Genomic DNA, 26,832 nt, shown 5'->3' with positions numbered 1-26,832 from the left:
ACAGAAGTTATAATAGTCTCTGAAGTCACTTTCCCTAGATCTAAAGCTTTACCCCAGGGCACTCTTCCAAGATCCTTCGAAAATGACTTGTGTCTCCACACTTAATGTAACAGCTTATATATCCCCTTTGTTGCTTTGTTAACATCATTTCCTAATTGCAACAGTCTGCTGTTTGACTGCAGACAGCTTTGTTGTTGTTTGATTTCTAATAACCATTCCCTGTGAAAATGCGACTTTCTGAACTGTAACAGATGATTTTGGGCTCTCCATGGAGTTCCTGGTCTCCAGGGCTGGACGGCTGCAGACACTCGGGGGAACTTGTCTGTGTGCTTGTCAGGTTGTTCGTTTGGTGTTTTTCTCTACTCCCCAGTGCCCAGTGTCTTCCTCTGTGAAGCACAAGAGCCTGAATCCATGCTGGTGGTTTCCTGTCTGGTCCACATACAAATATTAAGGGAATAAGGGATAGTGTTGTGGAACAGTGTGTTAGGGCCATCTGGGCAGTGTCCATTCCAACCGAACTGGGAGTCAGATGTACCAGGGAGGAATGGGATGCTTCAGGCTCTGCAGGGCCGAATAGAACATTTACTTCCCAGCCCTGATTCAAAACTGGTCTGCCTAGTCTGTGTCCCAGTTTTCCTGTTTTCTGCACAGCTCAGGCATCCTAGCCATGCACTCAGGTCTGGATGGAAGCTTGAGGGCTTCCATCTCCTGTTCGGGACAGGGAGAGCAGAGGCAGGCAGGGCATCTGCCATGTCCCTGCATGCCTGGATGAGGTGTGTGGGTTTAGGGGAGCTGGGGTGTCCCTGCTGCAGGCTGACCCAGTCCCACTCCATCCTGCCCACCTCCCCGTGCCCCCTGCCCAGAGCAGCACCGAAGCACGTGGTCGCTTCCAGCACGTGAGTAGCCCTATTGAATTAAGTACGTAATCAAGTGATTTGCTGGTATCCTTAATCCTTTTCACATATCGCTAAGCTCATTAAACTCTCTTTGATACCAAGCTGTGCAAGTTCCTTAAGACAGGCAGAGACTACGAGCTATTTCTTTAGCTTGAATTTATCACCTCCAGTTTCCAGCAAGGGACTCCTGAGCTGCAAGCCTGAGGTTGCTCTAAGGGTTTGCTCTGTAACAATGGATGGGAAAATGTTCTGTGGGCTGTATAATTTCTGATACCCTGCCCAGCACAACAATATGGATATGCCAGAACAAATACCCATGTAACCAACCAAAATACTGAGCAGTGGATCCTGGGCCTCAGTGGAGGCACTTCATTTCCTTTCTCTTCCTTGTTTTTTCCTGACAGCTGTCCAGTTAACAAAGAAAAGAAAAATAAAAAAATTAGCAAAACAATTAAGCATTGCAAAACGAGATATTTAGTTCTGTCAGAAAACATATTTAGGTGTATTTGTAGGCTTGTGCTTCAGCTCAAACCAGTGATAATTTGGGTAAAGCAATTCTCTAATGCTCTCTAAATTAGATGAGCTGGTATGTGACATTTGCATACCAACTCCTGCATGCCAGAATACATGCAGCTGTTAGAAAAATTTTCTACTGCATTTAAACGTATTACAGAAGGTTTTTTCCACAAAACAGTGGAGTTATATGCCATCACAGGATAGAGGAAGGAGTGAAACTCTCCTGTCTGGAAGCAAAGTAATTGAGAAGAAAAGGGGTAGGTTTCACTCATGCTGAAAAGGATTTTTTATTTTTTTTGCATCACGAACTCAGTAATCCTGCAAGCTGGGAGGAACTACTGGAGGTTGGAGTGGGACTCAAAGCAGAGCCAGCACAGCACAGGCTGCCAAGGTCTGGTCCAATTGTGAATAACAGCATGGATGGCAATTCTACAACCAGCACAATTGCTATGTAATGTCATCAAATGTATAAAAATACTCTAATTCGAAGTCTCCAACTTCAGATTAAAAATGCTGCATCATTTTGGAAATGTTGACTTGGCCTTACACAGCCTTACTCCCTCCAGCTTTGCAGGTGCTCAGTGTCCAGCTTTCTAGGGTTAACAGGCAGAATTGTAACCCCCTTTTGAAACCCTGGGGCCTCTGTGCTTTCATGGCCTTTCTCTTCTATTTGATTGATTTGTCTTAATAGTGTTTACTATAAGCACCACTTGTGTCTACCTCAATGATTCTTATCCTTACTCAGTTATTGTATCTTGTGTCTGTTTTGATAAGGAAAAGGTACTTTTCTCATGTATCTGTGGGTCACTTGGATCCTCCTTCCACTAATGCAAACTCCTGGAGTCATATGCTTACATCAGAAAATGACGGTCCATGTAATTTTTCAGGCTCCACAATTAGCCATGCCACTCAAAGCCTACATGGTGCAAGCATTTGTCTGACATTGCTCCAAGGAAGACATAAAATACTTATATTACCCCTCTCAATGTGATCTATTGGTTACTGTGAAATGTTGGTACTTTACTGAATTGTGTGAATTGTCTTTGTGAAAACAGAGTCATAGAATCATGTAGGCAGGAAAAGACCTTCAAGGTCATTGAATCCAACCATAAACAAGTGTGATTACTTTGGGGGTTTACTCACATTTTCTGCTATCACTGAATGTGCCAGGTTATTCTAAATCAAAAAGTTGCTGTAAATCTCAAGTGACTGTTTGCTATTTGCTTCACATTGAGAAAATGATGACACTGGGTACTGATCCAGGGATTGCAGAATTTGGCCTTTTGGGAGAGATGATAACAGAAAAGAGCAAAAACCGGGTCTTAGGAACAGAGATGTCTGAAGCAGATGGCCTGTTTCAGACACAGCTGGCACATGAGTGTGCCAGAAGAAAGGAGGTACTGCTAACCACGATCTTCTGATCAAATCATGGTTGATTTTTTTACATCACTTTTTCACACTGGCAGATCACATACTCCTGAGTTGCAGGTTTTCAAAGAGCAACAGAATAATATTTCTGATTTGCCACAGGAAAAATTCAACATTAAAGCAGCAGTCATACAGAATAAACATATTGCTTCCTTTTTCCCCATTGTCTTTATTTCTAGACAATATTTTTGAGAAAATTGCTTCAGAATGAGTTTTTTACATTATTGTGGTAGAATTATGCAGAATAAAACTGCTGATCCTATCTTTGCCTGTAGGGCAAAGTGCACTGATGAATAAATCAGGAATATTGTTTAATATTACATTAAAAAGATGTAAAGGTATTAATACTAATTTATGCCAGATTCATTGTAGTAAAAAAAATTAACTAAAAAAGGCAACTTCTTTTAAAGAACTTGATACTGCAACTAATCATTATTTATTTGTACAGTATATTTTTGTGAACTCTAATATTGCAGAATGACTTTACTTATATTAGCTTAGAAGAAGCTTGCTGCTAATTGCCACTGAAGTCGATGGTGTTTCATGGGATTTACATTATTTAATGTTTTCTGAAAGAAACATCTACAAGATACTTCTATTTAGAGCAATTAGAATAAAATTTAAGCTTCGGGCAGCCTCAGAGTTTAATGGAAATTTTCACAATAACCAAAGCTTTTCAAGGATATGACTGAGATGCATTTCCACAGGCTCCTCGGGAGCATTGTTGAACTCATCTGTGCCAGGGACAGATGAGATGCTTTGTGTCATGATAACCTTTGAGGAACCTTTCTCTCTCTCTCTTGCTCTCAGTCACTCACGAATTCTCTCAAACAGAACAATAAAATAATTACTTGGAATAAAAACTTGGAACAGTTCCAGTCCTGAAAAATAAAAATGCATATTTTTTAAAATATTATGATTATTGCAATCAGCTAACATTTATCTTTACCTTGAGAAGACATGATGAAGTAGTGTCCCTGTGGTGGCTGTCTCATATTTCTGGTCATGAAGGTAAATGGCTCAGAAGAACCAAATACTTTGCAACAAAAACCCCTATTTTTACACAAAACAAATAGTAATATTTGTAAAGAAACAACTGCTAACACAAACAAGAACTCCACAAAGTGGTTTTGTGATGAGTCTGAAGGTAAAACAGTGGAGCTATAAAAATGGAGCTTCTTTCTCCAGAAACTGAAGATGGATTCTTTTCTATATAGTACTCCAAAACTTGTTATTTCCTGAAGTATGAGGCTTGAGACATAATTTTGGTTTGCTGAGATATTTCAGGAGAGTTATATTATTACTGATAGGCTTTCAGAATAATAGTAATGTGGCTGTGTTGGTACTGCTGTCATACAAATATATCATACAATATCATGTTATTCTGTGGGTTCATTCTGAAATATTTGATATAAATAACACTGATGTTGCTTTCCTCCTGGAAATGAAGTGGTATATTTCTATTACTGACAGATTTCTCTGCTGAGAATAAACATCATCTCTTTGCATCGAGCTTAAAGAACAGGCTTCAATAAGAAAAAAATCCAAATTGTTCATCTGATCGAGATTATTTATCAAAAATTTGTCTAGACACAAGTATGGGGCTTTCATATAGCTTATATCGCAAGTTATAGCTTCTGCAAAAGTTGAACTGGAAAATTATATTGGAGCTGAATTATAGCTTCATTTTCAAATAGGGTACATGCTATAATATTTTTCATACTGTCCACAAAATAAATATTTGAGTCAAATATTCAGTTCACTTTGATTTATGTCTAAAGTAAACAAAATGTGCACTGAAACAGTGACTGCACTGCTAAGAAGTTATTTTTCAGTCTGGATTTGGGAAAGATTATTCTGGGCTTAGATTACATTGGGATATGTAGTTACATGTTCACTAATTCATTTGTGCTGCTTGTGTATCCTCAGCCTCTTTTGTCTTCCACTCAAATAATCTCTGAAAAGTGCATGGTATGAATCCCAAAGTGGCTTTAATCTAGATTTTTACATCACTGTGATTTCTATGTACTTGGGATAACTTAGGGAGCAAAATGAAAGTGGACTCCACAAACTGACTCATTGTACAAATGTTTTCGATGTTGAATAGCTAACCTTTTAATAATTTTTCATTTAGGAATATATGGACTCCAACAAATACATAGAGCATTTAGTGACTCAGCTGGAAGAACAACGCTGGAATTTATGGAGGCAAGTACTATGCACAAACACATTTATTTATGTTGCTATTTTGGAAAAAATACTGCATTTCATAGTTTTCATTTTTGAGTTAAAATAAATGATTGGGTATTCAGCTTCTCCATTTTTTAATTCCTTGCAGACTAGCAAATCTTATTTAATGAAATAAGTAGGGCATCACACACAAGTTGAATCTTGCTTTGATAATCAGGGCAGTTACATACATGCACAGGTTTCTTCATGTTAAAGTTTCTAAGCAATGGATGCTAACTCTACTTCAGATTCTTTTAAATGGACTGAATTTAATAAATTGTCTTATATTCTTGAATATAAGTGTTTTCACTGAATGACACACAAACTACAGCCCAAACATCAGCACAGCAGCATGAGCAACTGGGAGTCTTGAAACTAAAATAAACACAGGTTTACAATTTTGCAGTGCTCTTGATAGTCCAGATTTTCTATTTCTTCTCTGTTCACGTTGCGCAGAGTTCTCTCTGGTTCAAGCAAAGCAGAGGGCACTCAGGTTCAAGCAAACCCACATGCTAGTGGGTTTTTCCATGCTGCCTACAGCAAATATCTTAACTTCACAAGCACTTCTGAAGATCTCTAACTCTGCGACCCTCTGTAAGTTGGTTGTAAGACCTTAAAACCTCTGTGTGCTCCTCTGGTTTTGTACTTGTCATCTACTCACAGATGGAGGTCCTCAGCTCTTGCAAAAGGGTCCTCCCTTCATTCCAGATGTAGTTTCCTCTTTACAACGGGAATTTTATTGATAAAAGCTAACAAAGAAATTACCTAATCTTCAGGAGCCTCAGAAGTCTCACAGCCTTAATGAGTTAATTATGTCTTGATAATTTTTGAATTAATTCTTCCAGACTTTCTATTTGTATAGAATTGTTATTATCATAGCTGGTCTAAAAAGCTCTGCACAATGGCAATGTTTGCTTGTACCTTGTATTTTGAAGTATTTAGCACCTATTTATTAACTACTCACTATCTCATGTTTTTTCTAGTTATGAGCTTAACTCCTATCTAAGTTAACATTTAATACAGTGGAAATGGAATAATACCAGTGATGAAACACTTTCAACATTCACAGAAGTTTTTTTCAAATGCAATATTTAACTTATTTTTTTTCTAAAGAACATATGAGCATTGACAATCTTTTAAAATACATAGTCGAATATAAAGTAATCTTTGGGGAATAATTTAATCTTCATACTGAATCCTATTTCACCTTAGTTTTGATCAAGGGAGAAATAATGGTTTGTTTGATTTTTCAGCTGAATGCCTCTCATGTACAAAAAAATCTTAACTTTGCACATGCCAATACTAGTTGATATGCACCTCACAAACCTCTTGACCTATGTGAAATTAAGTAGCATTACGGCATTTACAGCATACAGCATTATAATATGGACTAAGTCTCATTTATACGCGAAACTCAGAAAGTTTGTGCTTAATTCCTGCCTTTTTTTTAAAAAGTAGTCAAAGTAATTGGCACAAAACCCCCCAAGTTTTCATTTAAGATTACAGAGACTAGTTTTGTAAGAATGAAGGTGGTAACATTATATGCAGATGACACCACTGGGTTAAATATAAATGAATAATAAAAATTTAAAACATTAAAAAGTCTTTGAAAAGTAGCAGGGGTAGTGACTTCACTTCATTATGAACACATTCAGATGTGTTCTGAAAATTCAGTGGTTTTGGAAAACTCAAAGCAGTAATCTATTTTTAATATTAATTTATTTTCATTCTTTTTGTGGGGTGTTGGCATAAAAAGTTAAGACCTGTAATGAGCATTACAAGAAAAACCCTTCTGGTTTTGCCGGTCCGCTTTGAACACTTTATTTCTCTCTTTTAAATCTCTAAGAAGTTTCATGGCAAGGATTATGCTAATAGCTGGCACTACACAGGGGCAGTGCTCGGCTGTCTATAGCCAGACAGATGTCCTAATAAATCAGCATAGCCGTCTTCTCAGACTTCATTATGCTCTTGATTTGTGACTACCATGATTTTAACCCAGTGGGTCACTGGGTGCTGAACCTGACATTGACCAATAACCCCCACTTTACTCCAGGCGAGCTCATAAAAACGACAGACACAAATTGTGACCGTTTAGCTCCTTCAGCATTACTTACAGCCGGGACAGATTTATAGGGGCCAGGCTAAGACAGAGGAGACTAAAGCCGATGTCATGGTGTGCATATCAATTTTACATTTCCCTTACATTTCCACAAGTACAATGGGACCCAAAAAGACATGTGGGGGCCAAAATTTCTTTTCATTTTAGGGGATGACTGTTTATACACGGCATTAGCATCTGCTGTGAAACATTTATTGCTGTAATTGCTGTCCCAGGAGAACTGACTATGGTTAGGTCACGTTTTATAGCTTTCTACTAAAACAGACCTCTAGCCCAGCTTCAGATGTTTCGTCCTTAAAACCTTGACAATGAGTGAAGGCACCTCACTAGTTTGTGAAGATGCAGACTTCATTAACGTAGCTTTTCTTATACTGAACATTTCACAGTAGTTATTTTCACATGAAGAATGATGAAAATGATGGCATGTTTGAGTCGTCAGTGGTTCCCCCTTTCTCATGTTTAAACAAAATACATTTATCCAATGTGAGACAAATTTGACCTGTCGGTGTAAATCACCAACATTTATCACTGGAAGTGATGCACAATAGTGGCTGTGTATCCCCATGTATCAGTTTGAAAAAAAAAAAAAAAAAGATTATTTTAGATTTCTCTGCCCTATCTCATCTGGAAATAACTTTAAGCAGGACAGAATTGGGTCAGGGGTGGGGGATCCCCTTTCAGTGTTCTTTCTTACACACCCATTTAATGTTTGAACTCAGCTAATGGGTATTAATATGTATAATTTTTATGGTAGAATCACATGGACAATCAACATGAAAAGCAAAAATTTGTTCTTGTGATCTTTGCTAATTGACCTTGACAGTAGATAATAATTTTTAAGTCTTGATGCATAGATCAGTGACAGCAATTACTAAGCCTCTTGACAGAAGAAAGAAGTCATATTTCAGCATAGGGTGCTTGCCTGATGTAGCAGTTTGAGCTACATGCAGGGGTCAGACCCTGGTCTTAAGACCTTTCCAGGGAATTTTATTAGTAGTGCTACTAATAAATGCTGCCTTGGTGAAAACATGAGGATATGCTACATTTCAGACATGACCATCATATGATAAATGAATGAAAGCTCAACAGCACTTTCTTACCTTATTACAGTAATGTAAAACACAGAGGGGAGGGAGCAGAAATGTACATGAGAACTGCATGGCATTTCTCCAGTGCTGTGTTTTCAAAGGAGTATGTAATTTGCTCTGCTTTCATCAGCACTATTAGCATGCTTCTGTTCTCCTGTTTTTAATGCCTGTGTACTAAAGAGGTGCCAAGTATTAAACAGGTTGCTTTTGCTGTAATCATGAACTTCCATTGGGAGACCGTAATTGCTAACAAACAAAATAGCTTTGCAAGAATTCTTAATGGTGAGCACAGATTAAAATAACAACTGTGATTAGCTTTAAACTGCTTGACTAGAAAAAGACTAATCTTAAGGGAATAAGTTGCATGGCAAACAAATGAAAAACCCTATATACGATATTACAGTAATGAAGGCTGAGAAAAAAACAAATGCTACCCCAGCTAAATAAGGTCATGCTCTGCACAAGTATCTTTCTCTTGCCAGGGGCTTAGTTACTTGGCCCAAGGGGAATTAAGGTCTAAGCAGCCAGGTCTTGGGGCCAAAACCTCATTTTAACCCAGTCTTGAAGTTTCTCATAACAAAAGTTGCCTCTGGCCTATGATGCTAATGTGAGTAATAGACTGCATTTGAAATTAATCATCTCCCAAAATTGTTGTAGTCTAAGATCAGTGGACAGAGATTGGTGTGGTATGGTCAGGTGTGGTAAGAGCATGAAGCTTCCTTCTACTTTGCTTCTTGATCCACCTGTCTAGTCACATCATCTTGGTAATGGATAAAGCCAGGAAAAAGGTGTTTTTGTGCTATTAGCTACTAACACCTGTCTCTCATTTTGTCAGTGTTTTGTTTTGCTGGGGTGGTGTTTTGTTGTGGTTTTTTTTCCCCTACATCCCCTACATCTCCACAGCACTGCTGGATATATATGGTAAATTTGTAAAATCCATGAAAACATTGATGTATTTTTTTTAGTTTCCTTAGTATTTGTAGCTGGGGCTGACTGAGGAAGAGCAGAGTTGAGTGGCAATTAGGGATCACTCAGTCACCACAGGTACTCAGATGCTTCCAACTAACATTGTAACATCATATACGTCTCTCTAAAGCTGAGGCTTCTGATTTGTGACTTTAGGTGTGAAAAACCACAAAAAATGTAGATAAAAATCATATAAGACTACCAACTCCTGTAACAGAGCTCACAGTACTGCTTCAGATGAGCATTTCTACCAAGGATTAGTGTTTAAATATGCGCATGAAGATACCAATTAAAAATGTATCTGATTTTTGGCCAAATGTGCTTTTCTTTAGATGAGTGTAAATGTGGATGGTTCAGTGAGCAGTGCAGATGTAGTTACAGGCCACAAAAAGCACTGCCATTGTACTATCTGTGAATGAGAACTGCTCACTTCCCTTGGCTCCCCGGTACAATGCCCATCTTGCAGCACGGTTGCTAAAGATACTTCTTCAGGACTAAACTTGGTTAGATTGACTAACAAATGTAGAGAAAAGCAAAGTTTTTACTGTTTGCCTCATAAATTGTATTTTTAATAGAATCATAGAAAACTAAGAGAGGATAGTTTAAAGATTACAAATGAACCTGATGGACTAAGTAAGTCCACTATAAATATTGAACATGTAACCAAGGGAAAAGGCTGGATAGCTGCTAGACCACTTGTTGCTGTTGCAGCAGAAGCAGTGCATATTTGAGTATAATTTATCTCAATGTTCAAGTCAAGACTGATCACTGTCTTTCAGACAAATATAGATGCCTCACAGAAGTTTACACCTGTTCAAATTTTTTATTAGCTCCACTAATTAGTCATATAAAATAATTGTCCTCATCTGAATAAAGTTGATAGTAATTTTATGTGCAGCTCTTTACCTGGTCAGTAAGTAAATCTCTTTCCACAGTGAGTCACTTTAACTCTGACAGGGCATGTTTTTGTGGAGTATTTACTAAGCTGACTTAAAATTAAGCTCAACTCAATGTGCTGTGGTATATGAGAAATATGACCTAAAATGACTTTGGCATTATACATTCATAGCAAGTATTAATTTTAAAGAATATGACTCTCAGCCTGTTTCCTTTAATTGGAAAAAACTCCCATTAACACTGCCCATCAGTGCTGCATGAGTCAGGAGTGAAGAGTCAAGCCTTAGTTATTAAAGTCATTACATAAAGGACTGGGAACCCTCTGAACAGAAAACAGTCTTGATACAAGCAAATAACTCTGTATCTGTGCTAAACTACCCAGATTTTAAAATTGCAAGCAAAAGATGGAAAAGTGGTCCTTAAAAAGTAACTTCATATAGCGGCTGTGTTTATAAAATTAAATAAATTAACCAATGTTAAATTTTTAAATCTTAATAACATTCTGTAATTAATTAGGGATTGGGATATTTTTGCACAGATGCCTGCTTGTCATAATAGCGAGACTACTGGAGCCATGAATTGATTTGTTTCTCTTAAATTATAAAATAGAAGGCCTTGAGCAAAATATATTCTTTAGATATATTTGGTAGAATAAGGATCACAAATGTTCCCTACCAAGTTGAAAGGAAAAAAAACTCCAGCAGGGAAGTATGTGGAAGGTCTATTTGGCATATGGGTGTTTGTTAAAAGCAAAATGCATGAACAGCCCAGATAAATTAGATCCTCATTTGTATGCTGGGAAATGAAATGTATAATCCCGGCATGGTTCCGCGTTTGTTTTAGATTTTTTTATAAGAACAAATTCTTCTGTGTATGCAGATATACATATTACTGTAGTGGCTATTTAGGGTGAGGGGAAAAAAAAATATGCTTTGAGGTGATTTTATCTGCAGCTAAGTGTAAGTGGCAGGTTTTTTGTCTGTGTCCCCTGCGGTGCAGGGAAGCTCAGGTAGCAGCACCAGGCACGCCATGGACGCGCTGCACAACTGCTGCGTCCCTGCGTGGGGCAACACGGGCTGACCCCAAAGTCTGGCCATGTGGGGAAACCTTGGGGCACCTGCTCATCTGAAACATCACACTCCCCAGTTCTCAGATATGAAGCCAATTAACAGATCAACGTAACGATCTACAAGAAATGAATACGCAATTACCAAATGGTGTTCTGATTATCTACTCCTTTTTTAAAAATCAAACTTTTCCAAATGGAAACTGTCTGTAGCTTCTCTTTATTATTTGGTGCTGTTTACTCTTCCACTAATGTCTTTGCACAGCCATGATTATCCAAATTGAATCATATTTCACTCCTCAGATAATCCCAATTATTTTATTGGTATTATTCGCAGAGCAAAGAATAGTTTGTACAAGTAACAGTGACATTTCCCCAAAGTCTTCTCTAAAACTGACCAACTGTATCTTTACACAAAGGCCTGGTTCCTATTTGGCAGAGGAAAACCTATGGATTTACATCAAGGCAACAACTGAGAATTTGGGTTCTTATAAACACAGGATGTCAAAACGCATTATAGATATGAGCAGTGCACAGATACAGGCTGTGAGATGCAGTTTTAGATGGGGTGGTGGGTTTATGGAAGAAGAAATGGAGAATTTATGAATTTGTTATTTTTAAGGAATGGTACCTCACCGATCGGTTTCACTAATGAAGTCTACAAACAGGGCAGTCCTGATGGCAGATGTAGAAGAGGCCAGGGAGAAATTGTACATGAAGTCATGCGAGTTGGGTTAGCACCTTTCCCTGTGAATCAGTTTAACTCGTGAAAGAGAAGTTAAATAATCAAGTTTAGCATTTCTATTTCATTCTGTAATGGTCAACCTTTTTTTTTCCCCCCTAAATTACATTAAAGCCAGAGTTTTAAGACCCCAAGTGAGAACAGGGCCTCATTGTTCCACACAAAGTGAGAAATGGTTTTCATCTCCTCAGCCCCAAGGATGAAACAAAAAATAAGGTAATTCCTTTTTAACAGAGAAAAGTAAGTAATGGAGTGTAAGCCAGAGTTTTGCTGTGTTCTCATGTCACAGCATGGGAATTGTGTATGGTCAGCCTGTTCACTCCAGTCTAAGGGATGAAGTTCCTGCATCACTGCTTGAATCTTTAAAAGGTTCTATGGCTTAAAATATGATTAGTGGCAATCTTTTCCCATGTTCTGTGATGGAGTAATGTTTTCTTGTGTTTACAGTTCACAGCATGATGAGGTGTAGAAGAGGAGACCTTTCTTTGGAAGTGTCCTCTGCAACTCCTGTCCTTGGCCCTTGTCACTCCACAGTATGAAGTAAATGATCAATGGATGGGTAGTGGCACAGGAAGAAGGAGAGAAGGGCTCTGCCCTGTTCTCTCAAGGCAGTTTGTTTTAAAGTACATTGATGCTGCTGTGCTGATGCAACAGTTTTTAACATAGAGAAAACCATGGATGTAGATCCTGTGTCATCTGGCTGGGCCTGTTAAAGGAAAAATATTGCTAGAGTTGAAAGCAGGACACCTGTGCAACCAAAATATTGCTATGACATCACCTCTTCCTGCTATTTAATGTTAAGCTTGCAATGATCCATCCATCCACTGTCATCTTCCTGCTTTCTACTGCGACTGTCAGCACCTCTGTCCAGGCTTTGTGTGTGCTTGGCACCTAAAGATCCAAATGTAGTGGGGTGTATTTTTGCAGAAGTGGGTTTTAGATCTGTAGCTAGCCTTACCCAGGAGGCTCACCTCACCTCCTGCCTAGCTCCAATGCTGACTGTAATCGGGCTGGAAGAGCTGAGGGAGGTATTTCACAGCTTTCTCAAAGTTTCCCTTAATTCTGTAGGACTTGGCTGGCTTCCTGTTCACACATGGTGCAGGAGATTCAAGGTGTGCTTCCTGTCAATTCTGCCTGCTATATGAAGCCATTTTTATTTTAACAAATTAAATTTTCCATTGCTTCACTTGTTAATGAAAGGACATAATTATGTTACAGAATCACACAATATTCTGAGTTGGAAAGGACCCACTAGGATCATCGGGTCCAACTCCTATATAGCAACCCAGATTTTGTGATATCACTCATTCACTTCTTTTTTTTTTTTGATCAGGAGTAAGTTCCAACATATTCTGCTGTAGGGAAAATATTGTGCATTTATAGCATAAACCTGTATAAACATTATTGTAATGGATTCCACTAGAGACAAGGTTTCAAATATAAGGCAGCATTCATCACATATTAAAGACTTGAGCATATTTTTTTCCTACTTAAATCAGCACAGCTCAGAATTTTCAATCTCTTGCTTATGTAGATATTCCCATGAGATTCTAAAAAATTACTAAAAGCTTGCAAAATACAGGCCTTTTAGTTTTATTACCACCTGATTAGCTAAGCAAAATCTAGAAAGTATAACTTAAATAAGCAAAAAATAGAAAACCTAGATTGATCTCCAGCAAATGCTTAGCAGTAAGGATATGCCAGGTTTGCAGGATATTTAGCTTGCTTTAACTTTAAAGATGGCAGAGGGAGAAGCCTATCTGCTTCCATGTACTGCCCTGTACTAAGGATGTTTGAAACTACCTCACAAATTATTCCCAGTTCAGTTCCTGATAATGCTAGAATAAATCCGCTACATTCCTAGTCCTTTACCAGGCAAGTTGTGAGTCTCCTAAGACCTTTTGAGAGAAACAAGTACGTACGGCATGATTCCTGCAAGGCTTCCTGTATTTTTACGGTCTTCCACTCTTCCCAGTTGAGGAAGAGAGATCAAATGCAAAGGAAGTACCTCTCTTCCTGCAGAGCCCTGGGAGAGACTGGTCCAGAAACATGCATCAGAGGTTGTAAGCACTCTCAATCCTTCTTCTCTTCTTCTCTAATAACACTGTTATAAATGTTTGAAAAACTGGCCAAATGTTGTCCTTCTCCCCAGGACAGTCAGGATTTCTTTTCTGTCCTGCAATGTAGAAATGTGAAGTGGCAGCACTTGACCCCCTATTCAGCCAATTCAAAAAATACTCAGAAGGAATTGTAAACTTCCATTGAGATCCACAGAGAACTTTCATAAAATCCTTTTTAGGCTGAACATACTCAGTATCACCAGGAGCTGACGGTAACACATATCAGCACAAAGCAGCAGCCAGACTGCACATCCCCCTGTAAGTCCTGCTTACCTATCTGTCCTGGGAAATTCCAACATGGTTATTGGGGACCAGTTTGTTCTGGAACCTCTCCTCAAGTGATGGACTTTTTCTGCCAGCACAGGGCGCTCCATGAGTGTCCCTGTCAGCTACTATTGCACAGCTTTTTGTGCGGTAGCCCGGCCTGGCAGTTTTCCTGGACGTGCAGGCAATCGTCCCCATATTTGAATGGAAGTCCCCAAAAGGGCAGCACTGCCTCAGGTCTCACTGAACAGTGCCCTGTGTCAGGCTGAAAGAGCAACTGTTTCTATAAATGACGTCAGTTCACGTGATTTCTACCCTACGCATGTTTAACAGGGTTTTGGAAGCACCACCAGTGTTAAGTGCCAGCAACCTTTCGGTAGAATATCTGACAATCTAATATTACATCACCCATACACAGCTTTAGCCCTATGTAAGCAAATAAATCGCTATTAATAAAAGGAAAAGAAGTGAGTAAAACTTAACAACTGCATTTCTGGAGGTTTCTATCCACCCAGGTTTTTAAGTATGAAGTTTCTCTGTGAAGCAGAGACTGTCTTAAAGGTTACACGGTTATTTTTGCATTATTGATTACTGTGCAAATCAGTCACTTCCAACCTATCAACATGCCCGTTCTTTTCCAGGTCTCTCCCATTTGAAAGAGCTGCAAAATGCAACAGTGAGCAGCGGTACATCACCTCCATATGCACATTATGTCAGTTGGGAATCAGAAGTCAGTATAGGAAGTATCTGACCCTTTAACAGTAGTTTGGTATCTCCGAGAAAACTAAAAAATTCCCCAAAATTACTGCATCTGTCCATGCCAGCTGTTAGGCTGTTTTATTTAAAACTATGGCTACCAGTAATGTATCAAGCTAGTGCTATCATCTACTTCATTTTAGTGTTTTGAAGTATGAGCACTGCATTTTTTGTATCACTCCGAAGCAATGGTAAGTCAAGTCATGAATTTTGTTTGAGGACTGGTGTATAATCTTGTAAATGTCTATGCTAGACAAAATTGTGCAAGCCTAGGGACAAGAAATAATTAATGATTTGGAACATGTACTTATTGCTGTGTATGAAACTGAGATACTGTTAATCTTAAAGAGACACAGAAGAACAGTATTTCAGCTGTCAGATATAGTGCAGCTCAATATGCATAAAAACACTTTCAAGTTGTAATTATAGCTTTAAGTTGTAGATAAATACTGGTTCTTTTTAATTCTAAATCACTTCAAGTTACAGAGTAGGAGACCAATTCTGTCACTCTTGATTCCAGTGGATGTAAGCTCAGGCCTGAAAATAATTAAAGAACTGGCAAATTTTTTTTTCATTCCTTTAGTCCTGGTTAATTCAGCAGATTCAGTGAAACCATTCCATGATTTCACTAGGAATTCAGGAAAGGAGAATCATGGAAAGATAGATGTGGTCCTTAAATAAAAGCTTTCTATGCAATAATTTACAAACTGATAGAAAGACTTTTGACTAGACTAAGATAGTATTTTAAGTAGTACCACACCTCGGAAGGGACCATAATTATGCCAGTGATTTTACTGCATCTTGAATACCAGTTGCAGTTCTGGTCCTCCACTTCAGAACAGGTGAAACAAAACTGGAGAAGTTCAGAGGAGGGCAGGAAAGGGTAATCAGAAGCACAAGACGTTTTTCATTTATGGAACAACTAGGACTCTTCAGTCTGAAAAAGCAGTAACTTAGGCAGGGGAATGACAGAGCTAAAACGTGAGCAGCATGGAGAGGAGCTGATTGTCTGCTGCTTCTTTCAATGCAAGAAATACAGGCTACCAGATGAAAGTAACAGGCAGCACATTGAAAAACAAATGAAAGGAAGAGATTTTTCATGTAAACAAGGATCAGAGCATCTGCAACAGGATACCATAGATTTTAAAAGTGTCTGTGAGTTCAGTTGGAGATTGGACAGTCATGGAAGAAAGCTAGTGGGATGTGCTAAACTCACAGAGGGCAAGCTTGGGTCAGGAGATCCTTGAGCTCCCAGGTGGCTGGAGCCACTGGCAAAGTGATGTATCTTCTCCTGGATATTTGGGGTTTGCCACTCAAGAGAAATGAGACTGAGCTACACAGACCTTCTGGGCAGATCCAGTGCAGCCACTCGTATGTTAGCCAAGTCTTAAAAACCATTTAGCATTTGCAGTCTCAATCACTAATTAGAAAGGAATCTGAGCAGGCAGTTTAGGTTGTCTGTGGAAGCAACAGGCATTATAGTCTGACTATATTTTATTGGGATATTATTTTTTCCATTTAAGCAGAAAATTAACATATTTTAAACACAGTAGTTACAACTTCTTGCAGAGTTGCTCAAGGTATTTCCTTGCACAACAAAGCAATTAAAACACATCAGCAGACATTATTTCAGTACTATAAGACTTGCAAAGGATCATGGTTTAAATGGTGAAACCCTGCTCAAATGGAGAGTAAGAATCCATTTGGAAACCCCAAATTCGACTGGATTAGGGAATGACCTCTTATCTGCCACTATGCCCAGTTCCTGTCTTATTGCAGGTTTCTGTCACAGAGTTTTGTTGTAAGAACATCCCTGTAGTATCTTACTGTGATTCACAGCATAGCACACGGAAGTAAAACCAAGAACTTTTTCTAGCCTGGGACTTTAGATCATCCCTCAGAAAACTGAGCGATTGGGTCTTATAAGGAGAGCAAGGTGCCTGTCTAAGCTAATTGTCCTGTAAAGGACCAATTTATAAGTTTGAAAGATTCAAGAAATTTTGGAGGTTCCCATTCTACACAGGAAAAAAGAAATACCAATCTGGAAGAAAATCTGCATTAACAGACCTGGTTATGGGTTTATTCAAGACACCACTGCCATATATTTGGCTGCAAAGATTGTTCTCTGTAGTGACACAAGTTTAGGTTCCTTCTGGCACACACTGCATTGTCTTCAGCCGCAGTTAATCTGTTAAATAAAACCTGAGCATTATCCAATGATTTATTCATTGAGAGTGTATCACTCCTCTGCTCAGAAACCTCCAAATTCAAAATCCAGAAAAACTTCTGCCACTTTCATTCTTGAAGCTTTACTTCTCCAGTAGTTCTTTCTCTGATTCACAAACACAGCTCTACCCCTTGATTCCTGTCTCAGCATCATACATGAGGATTTATGTTGCACCCTGCTTCCCGCAGTCTCTTTACTCCAGTGTACCCACTATGTCTCATTTGCGTCATGTCAGGGTTTCTCACCTTGTTTTCAAGATCTGTCTCATGCTTTCTCTAGTTAAACCAGGAAATCCTTCCTGAATTCTTGCTCACTCTACACTTAGGTTCTCTTACATGTACCATGTCTACAAATAACCAGATCATGCATAAGACCTCTTGTAACCAGGAAAAATTTTTTTACTTGGAATGTTTGACTACCAGATGCCAAGGCTTTCAGTGATTCTTTTGGAACTGTTTTTTCTTACAACACTCAGTTTAAAAGCGTGCCATGAACGCCTGAGAAATCTCCATCCACCTGAAGTCTTCTACCTGCGTGTTGAACATCAGGCCCTCAGCAGCCCCAGGGCCAGGACCTCCCTGGGTACATTCAGTCCCTTGGCACGTCCCAAGTCATCACCCCGGCGGTTCTGCCACTCCGCGTGCCCTCTCTCCTAATTTTCGAGAACAGCCGGGGCAGTACGAGCTCGAGACGCGCATTTCACTTGGGGCTGTGCGGAAGGAGGGTTTTTCTCCATGATGTGCAAACGCACGTGCGGCTACCCCGGCGGAGGGGCTGCGCTGCCCGGACCCGCGGGCACAGGGGCCGGAACCGCTGGGACGACGCTGCGCGGCGCCCGGACAGCCCGTCCCGGTCCCCAGGCAGCCCCCGCCCGCCGCCCCCAGCCCGGGGGCACCCGGGGGCCGCCGCAGACAATGGCCCGGCCTCCCCCACCCCCCCGCCGCGGCGAGCCCCTGCTGCCGCCGCAGATTTGCCGGAGCCATTCAGTTGCGACCGATTGCGATCGCGGCAGATGGGCTGGATCTGACAGCCCCGCTCCTCCGCGGGGCCGGGGGCGGAGGGGCCCGGCCGCCGCGCTCCCCGCCCCGCCGAAAGTGCCACCCCGGGCACCCGCCCGCCCGCCCTCCCCAGGCACATGTTACGCGTCCCGCGGCTGCGGCGGCAGTGGCAGGAGAAGCCGCCGCGGCGGAACAAAGCGGAGCAGCCGAGCGGAGGCGGCGGGGCGGCCGGCCCGGGGGGCGGCAGCCGCTCTGCCCAGGTGGGGAGCGGTGGCGGGGGGGTCCCCGGCCCGCCGGGACGTGCGGCCCCCGCCCGCAGCAGGATGCTCCACCGCCCACCAGGTAAGGAGCGGCCGCGCCCGCCCCCCCATCCTATCCCTCCCGTCCCTCCCTCACCTGCCCGCCGCGCCTCCTGCCCGCCCCGCCGCCGCCGCCGTCTCCTCCCCTTCCCCGGCGGCCCTTCGCCCGCCCCGGCGGCGCCCGGCGCTCCCCCGCCCGAGGCCCGGGGGCTGTGCGGGGCTGTGCGGGGCCAGGCGCGGCCCGCGGGCGGGGGGAGGCACCTGCCGCCGCATCCCGCTGCCGGCCCGGCCTCCTGCCCGCCCCGCCGCCGCCGCCGTCTCCTCCCCTTCCCCGGCGGCCCTTCGCCCGCCCCGGCGGCGCCCGGCGCTCCCCCGCCCGAGGCCCGGGGGCTGTGCGGGGCTGTGCGGGGCCAGGCGCGGCCCGCGGGCGGGGGGAGGCACCTGCCGCCGCATCCCGCTGCCGGCCCGGCCTCCTGCCCGCCCCGCCGGCCGCGCCGCATCCAGCGCCGGGAGGATGGCCGGGTCCCTGCGCCCCTGGGAGCCCCGCGGCCACGCTGATCCCGGGTCGCCCGGATCCCGCACCGCCCCTTACGCATCCGGCCCCGCCGCGGGGCTCAGCCCCTCCTCGGCCGCGGAATGGCAACACGCTTTTTTTTTCCTGCGTTTTCCCCCCTCTCTGAGCCGTAGGGAAGGAGCCCGCGGGGTCTGCGTTCGAGCCCTGTTGCTTCAGAGGATGCAGATTTTGTTCCCGTTCTGTGCCTCTGGCAGGAGCATCCTAACGAGCTTTATGTCTGTTTTATATTTACACTCGATCGTTTAAGGCTTGACCCCGTGACATTGCACTGATCACTGGATGGAGGTTGTACTGATGGAAAAGTCTATTAGGCAGAGATCTTTCTGAAATAAGTTGGAGTTAAAGTACACAAAGCAGTAGGGTGTGAGGTAAACAGAGTGCTGAGTGACCCACTGCTGGCCGTGAGGCTTTTAGATGTAGATTCTTTGGCTTTAGGAGGGTGTTATTTCCACTATCCATCTTCCGAGGTGGGGTTACCCAGGGAATGACTGAAATACGGTAGAGTAAGTGTGAGTGGGCCTTGCAGCAGCAGAAATGTAGAGCTGCACAAATACCACGTTGCAAACTTTATTTTGTATGTTAGCAATTCTTTTTTTCACATGTAATGATATAAAATTGACTCCCTTATTGAAATGGTTTTATAAGTGTTCACTGCCCATCCCTTAAAAATAGATATTCCAGATAAGCCCCTTGTTTATCATTAGAAAGCTAGCAAAGTTTTTAACAAGAGAAGTAACATGAAATAGAGAAGTGATTTACATCAGAGGGGTTGGCTGTATACGTTACCGGATTGCAGATAAGCTATGTAAGTAAACAGAAGCACAGTGCTCTGTTATTGTGCATGACTATGGAGATATCATGGGACTCTTTTGCTAGTTAATAGCATAAGGCTTCGTGGGAACTGTTTGATCTGGAGGACTTTTGCTTGGCAGTGGTTTACTTAAGGTTATTACATTCTGTTTGGAGACTTGTATTTGCTAGCCATTACTGCATTCTTAGCTCCGGGCTTCCCAGAGTTGCAGGTTAGTAGGTCAATAAAAATTGCACTGAAATGCTGGAATGGGCAGTCTAGAGTTTTAAATGTGTTTGGGGAATAACTAGGCAGTAATCAGAATGCTGGGGATTTTTTTTTTTAGTGCATTTTTATGCTGGTCATTGGTGATGAACCAAAAATACTTTTTTTTTTTCTGTGAATACCACAAGTGCTTTTCCATTTTTTTTCAAAGAGGAAACAAATCATATAAGCTAAATACAGCATTCCCTTTCAGCATAAAACAACCAGTACCCTTGGTTGAATTTACCAGGACTTAGCTCCTTTTGCTAGTGAACATTGGGATTAATGCCACTGGCATTAGATGGGGCTTGCCAGTAGCAAGAATAAAAATGCCATCATGCTGTTGTAGATTTACATGTTTCTTTTAAAACTTGAAATTTGCTGTGCTGTGCAGGGAAGTAGTATGGAAAAGTGCATTATTAGGTCGCCCTTGTGTTACAAATACTCTAATAAAATTTTGAGGCATCCAGGTTAAAGCGCTCGCTGAGCTTGTTGTGGCCCAGTGGATTTCAGGCGTGCGGAACGAAGCCCAAGCCTGGCTATGTGCTGGCCCTGCCTGAAGCTCTGCTTGTTCCCGGAGCGACTGCAGCGTGTGATGTAATCCCTGTTCCGTCAAATCCTTGAAACTGGTGATTGACTGTGTCCATGGAGCAGTTCCATTCATGTCACAGCGTACAGTTTACGCGGTTAAGGTGAGCCATATGGCGTGTCCCCCCAGCACAGTGGTGTGCTGATCATGAAGGATGAATTGGATGCTCAATGCAGAACTCTGATGGAAATATGAAAAATACAAAATCTTCAGGGTGGTTTCGTCATCTCTCATATACTTTCCCCTTTTCACTGAACATCCTGGACAGGAACATTATAGACTTAGTCTCAGAAATGTTGCATGTTGTACTTTTTGGCTATTTCAATCTGATCTCTTTTTAAAAAGAGAGTTTCGGAGGAAAGTTATTCCCACTTCAACTTTTTCCCCATCTGCCTTTTTGCTGTCAATTTCATGAAGCACACACTTGTTGACAAGTTTTGCCTGCTGAAGTATAAATGTATGCTTTGTAGTTACTTGGTGTCACCCTCTTTCTTAAGTGAGGAACTTCCCTTTCTGTAATAATTAGTAATGGTTAACTTCTCTTCTGAACCATGTAGGGTTAGTTACAACTGTTGTAGAGTGTTACTGCTACACCACAGCTTGACTCTGCCAGATAAATCCCTACACAGATAAGCCCAGCAGCAGCAGCCAGGTGTTGCACATAAATCCACTTCTTACACTGATTAGTATTCCGCTTAAGACCCTGATTTTTCAACCAGTTAAACACCTGCTTAACCTTACAGTTACAGCACTGAAACAGGTAGGGTGCTCTGTGCATAAAGTTAAGCAAGTTTGTAGTTGTTCACAGGATTAAAGCTTGCAAAGAGAAGCTGTACAGAAAAACCCCGTAACAACCCAATCGACTTTTGCTTTGCTCCAATTCTCAGGAATTATGGTATGTAGCTGCTGTTAGTTTGGTTATTGAGGTAAAATGTAATCGCGTGGTCTGATGGAACTTGCTTGGGACTAATATGTAAGACACAGGAATAGTATTTCTCCTCTTGGCTGATGTTTCCACGGAGGTTTGAGGCCTCTTTTTCTACCTGAAACTGCATGGTGGTGAAGTTGAGGCTGTCAGAGCGGTAATGCAGAATTGCCACTGCTCAGAAATCAGATGATGAAAGGGCAATTTTAGTAATATTTGTGTAAAAACCTCAACCAGAAGCCAGGTAGGTTTCGTATTTATGCTTCCATTCTGAAGAAGGTCTAGAGGGATTATTACTGCAGCAAAATTCTGTTTCTTGGTACTAACTCTGTGATATTTTGATCTCATATACATTGTGTAGTAGAAACTCCTAGGAATGACCAAAGAATTAATAGTATTAGGATATTAGACAATGGATACAGTGTCAAGCTGATGTGAGTGGAATTTTAAAAAATACATATAGTTTTAATATATTCAAATGATTTAAACATTAAGAGAAAGACTGGGTGTTCTGTAGCAAGACTTATGTATGCAAAATTTTTCTAAAAGTCAAAGATCCTGGAATTGTCTATTTCTTTGAGAATTTCTTTTTCTTCTATACTTACCCCTTGAAATGAAAATGGGAAGGTTTTTTTCCAGAGGAGGGAATCTTTAAAGTACAGAAATTAATGACTCATAAAGAAGAGTCAAGTACTTCTACCTCTTTTGCTGTGGTGTGTGCACTGGCGGTTCACATCTGAAACATAAATTATTCCTAGGAATAATCAGAATGCCAATAAGAAGGAAATGAAGGAAAAACTAAGATGTGGAAGAAAAAGTTGGATATGTCACAGAAGGAAAGTTCTCAACACTGCTGTGTGCTGTGAAAGAACAAAAAGAGATGTTCTTCTTTTCCTCATCTCACTTCATAGTATTGGAGCCAAACATTTACCAGTTGCTATCCCTGTACATCTCTGTTTCACCTTCTAATAATTTTCCTTGCATTGTGTATAAACCCCTTTAAATAGGCTTTTGGCTCCTGGTGGCCTGTGTTATTCTAAATAGACAATGCAGCTGCTCTCTCATTATGCCCGCTTGAATCCTCTGGACTTTTCATTTCTTCTCTGTGCCAAGGTTTTACCCATGCTGTTTGTCTAAGCCACTACACGAAGCTAAAATCCTTATCCCATTGTATGTTTGTGACTGAGTATACCACATCCATATTCTGAGTGTTTTTTTTTTTTTTTTCTGAAGATGAACTATATGCTTTAAAGATTTCAAATTATAATTTCAGGTTTCATTGCCATAAATACAGTAATTTCTGTGGCAATAGACACTGACTGTTACAGAATTTTCCTTGTATTTCCCTTTCTCCTTCTTTGAATTAATTGCCTGTGTACCTCTTCTCCATGCCCACTGTGTATATTTGCATTCCAGTGAATGTTCCTAGTCTCAGGTATAAAAGCCAGCTGGCAATTTTTAAAATGATGACCCCAGTGAGTTACTGAAGGGTGGCAGTGTTCTGACTAAGAGCATAGCTGTGTGAAATGTGGTAAGAGGAGAATGTAGGCCAAACCCAGCGCAATAAATGCATCTTTCTGTTGAGTTTGGGAGAAGCCCAAAGTTACCAGTGGAGCCACACTCACCATGTGATATGTCTTGGTCTTCTTGACATCTGTAGTAAAGTGATTCCTGGTGGCTACTGAAAATGAGATTGAATTGCAGTCATTCCTCTTAATGTTAATGGGAATCTGACATGCCAACTTTCAAGCGTATAAAAATATTTTTTCATGTAAATAGCACATGCGGTAATAGAATGGACTGCTGGGAATGCCTCTGGTATCTAAGCTCTAGGTGGGTGTTTGCAGTTCATAAAAGCAGGAACAATTTGCTCTAAGTTTTGCTGCAGGACTCTCTGCCATGTAACATGGGCTTTACTACTACTGCTAGAGCTTGTACCTTGTAGATGAGTGAGTATCCAGTCATTGTTTACAGCACTACCTAATGTGGATGAATAATTACAGTGTTATAGTATGTTACCATAGTTTGATTTTTATTTTTTTCAATGCTTGCTCTTGTTAAATAAGTATATTTACATTTTCTTTGACACTGTAGTAGAGCCTAGCCAAGGACTCCCTAGGGGCCATAGGTATTATCAACTGACATGACACAAATAAAAGAACTTGATTATTTGCTGTGATCCCTTGTGGGTCCAGGGTCACACCTCCCTTTTCTCTCCTCGTTGGCCCAAGAGGTTGCACCAGCTGCAGGTCCTGGACATGCACCAGGGAGTCACCTGCTGGGGACCTTGCATCTACTTTGTATCTGGGGTACTCTGGTTTTTGTCCTGGAGCACAACTGCAGGGGGAATCAACAAGATCATTAATGGTGTGCTCAGGACCTTAAATGTTGACCAAAGACCAGTTTTCACCAAAAATGTGCCCCTCATCACACAAAAGTGCCAGTGCAAATGCACTTAATGAATTAAAATATCATCAGAGAGAATGTCCCCAAAACTTCACAATGTATCTATGAAACACAGGTCAGCAAATGATGAGAGAATTAGACTACAGAGTACAAGGAAAAATAAGGAATCGTTAGTCAGACAGCAGGAGTAGATTTCTTTTGAAATCAGGTCTTGTATTTGTTCTCAAAGCCTGACGTTCTCACTGGGTCAGATATCTGAAGAGTTACTTCAAAACTGCTGAGACTCTGTGGCTGACATTGGGTCCTACAGGTGTGTAACTGCTTTGTAAGAGGAACCTACAAACGCTGATGTCACCTCACTGGTGAACATGGGCTGCTTCTCTCCAAAACCTGTATCTGAAACCCAGAAAGTCCAAAACATCCTGAGGTTTCAGGTTCCAGGCTCCATGTAAAGCAGCTCCTGGTTTGACCTAGGATTTGTGGGGCTTTATGGCTCCCTGATGAGGAGATGGGATTTGGTTTCTGAGATTGCAGCTTCACAGAGGGTCGAACACTGGTTCTGGTATTTTTATAGGAAAGATGTGGGTAAAAAAAGGCAAGGATGAGTGGCAATGTAGATTGTGATCAGTGTTTCCAGAGAATGAAGTAAGACCAAGGATAACTGTTTTTAAGCCAGGAAAGACTGTAATAAACCTGCGTGGCAAGGAACTGGAACCAGGGGCAGCAGAACTCTTAAAGAGTAAGGTGACCAGGTGAGAGGAGGGACTGGGAAATCAGCATGATCTTGACAGGTGAGGAGGTAGAAAATTACCTTCTTGAATTTTGATTGACTTCCTCTTGGAAGAAAGTGGTGAAGTTGTGTTCAGGAAGAGAACTGCAAATTTGCATGAATTAACTAAAGGCAGGAAATACTTAACTGCAAATTTGAAAAGCTATGTTAGGACACTGTCAGAACTAAAGGAATGTGCAGTGGAACAGCCTGTTCGGTCTTTAGATTCATAACACAGGTGTTACAAAGTGTGAAAGCAGAGTAGAGAAAGATATTTGGATCTGCAGCAGCATGTATTTCAGTGAGGGATGAAACCAAGTTATAAAACTGTACGGGGTAAGTGTGGTATTAACAGATGTTAGAAATCTTTTATTTTACTGGGACTGATTTTCTGGGGTGAAGATAATTTTTCACAGCTGGTTAAAAAGATTTTGGTAAAAGCTAATGCTAATGCTCTAATTCATTGATGAAGTGTGCACCATTAAAGCAAAGGGTGGCAGTGGTCACTGGTGGTGTTGCTTCATAGAGTAATAAAAACATTATTTATTTATTGTGCATTTTGTTGTCTGATTTTGGGTTTTGTGCTAGGGTGGAGGTTGGGGAGGTTGGGATGTATCAATATGTGAACTTATCTCTCCCTTGTCATGTAAAGGCTTTTCTAAGAAAGATATTTTTAGCAATGCTTGGATAAATATTATTAGAGCCTGCATTAATCTCCTTAACATCTTCACTTGGCAGTGTGTAGCTGTGATAGTCTTAAGGATGGTAGGAAAGACAAGGTTTTCAGTCATGGGTGTCTCTCATGAGATTACCACAGGAAAAGAAGTCAGGCTTTTGGCACATAAGCCCTATTGTCCGTCCTTTCAGTTTGTTAATCTCCTCTTTTCTTTTATGATGGACCAGCATGGACCACATATTTTTGAGTCAGATCCAAGTTAGTTGAAACAGGACCTGATTTGTTTAGTAGTAGCTGGATCAAACCTCAATACGAGGCATGTAATAAATAATTCTGTTGTGTTTTGCTGCAATCTTCTGCTGATATATCTATGTAAAGGTAAAAAGTGAATTAATGAGAGCTATTGTTAGATCTAAAATATAACCCATAGTTCCAGTCAGGCATGGAATTATTGATGGCGCTGAGGGGATCTAAGCATGGCATGGCCCTCTTCCCTCCCATTCTCCCCCCAGTCAATATTTCAGATTCAGAGCTCTTACATGACAGGATGAAATCACAACCCACAGCCCTGGGTTTCTCTTTCCCATTTGAAGCAGTAGTGAATTTCTCTCTGCCTGCAGAAAACTTGCCCCCTGTTTTTTTGGTTGTTTGGTTTTTTTTTTGTTTGTTTTTTTTTGTTTGTTTTGTTTTGTTTTTGTTTTTGTTTTTGTTTTTTTTGTTTGTTTGTTTGTGGGGGTTTTGTTTTTGTTTTGTTTTATTTTTTTTACAGTGTTATTACACTTATCCCATCAATGAGGTCTGGATAGGATATGTGAAAGCTCCTTTCCCATATGGTGAGGCTCTCAGTCAACAAGTGAAACAATTTGGATTAAGATTGCATTGAAGGTCTTAATTTATTTCTTTGACTGTCTAATATGCAGTGCAAGTAAATACATATTTCTGAGACTACATCTGCTCCTTCTTAGAGAAAGCTGCTCAACACTGTGCTAATTTGTTAAAAACAAGGAACAGACATGAATTGCTAGATCTTCAATAAATACAGCTCAAACATCCTTCCTCTATAAGGGAAGGAAGCTTTCATCTGTGGGAAATCATACAGCACTTGAAGGATTGGTGAAGGTCATGACTAAGATTACAAGGACACAGACCATTTGATCTTTAGTTGTGAGGAAGAGAAAATGCAGAAGAGAATGCGATCTTGAGCTACTTGATATTTATAATAATTCAT

At 41.1% G+C, this 26,832-nt stretch overlaps 1 protein-coding gene across 1 annotated transcript in view; it reads left to right on the top strand.

Annotated features, from left to right (window-relative positions):
* Positions 1–26,832, top strand: part of NCKAP5 (NCK associated protein 5) — a 372,817-nt gene that overhangs the window by 116,819 nt on the left and 229,166 nt on the right. The window contains exon 3 of the mRNA XM_017820947.1: positions 4,975–5,052. Coding sequence (XP_017676436.1) covers positions 4,975–5,052 — 78 coding nt within the window. The remainder of the gene's footprint in view (positions 1–4,974; positions 5,053–26,832) is intronic.

This window comes from Lepidothrix coronata, unplaced genomic scaffold (assembly GCF_001604755.1).
Source record: "Lepidothrix coronata isolate B3197 unplaced genomic scaffold, Lepidothrix_coronata-1.0 Scaffold86, whole genome shotgun sequence".
In the NCBI taxonomy this organism is placed as follows: Eukaryota; Metazoa; Chordata; class Aves; order Passeriformes; family Pipridae; genus Lepidothrix; species Lepidothrix coronata.
Note: the sequence above shows the minus strand (reverse complement) of the source record. Positions and strands in the feature narration are given on the sequence as shown.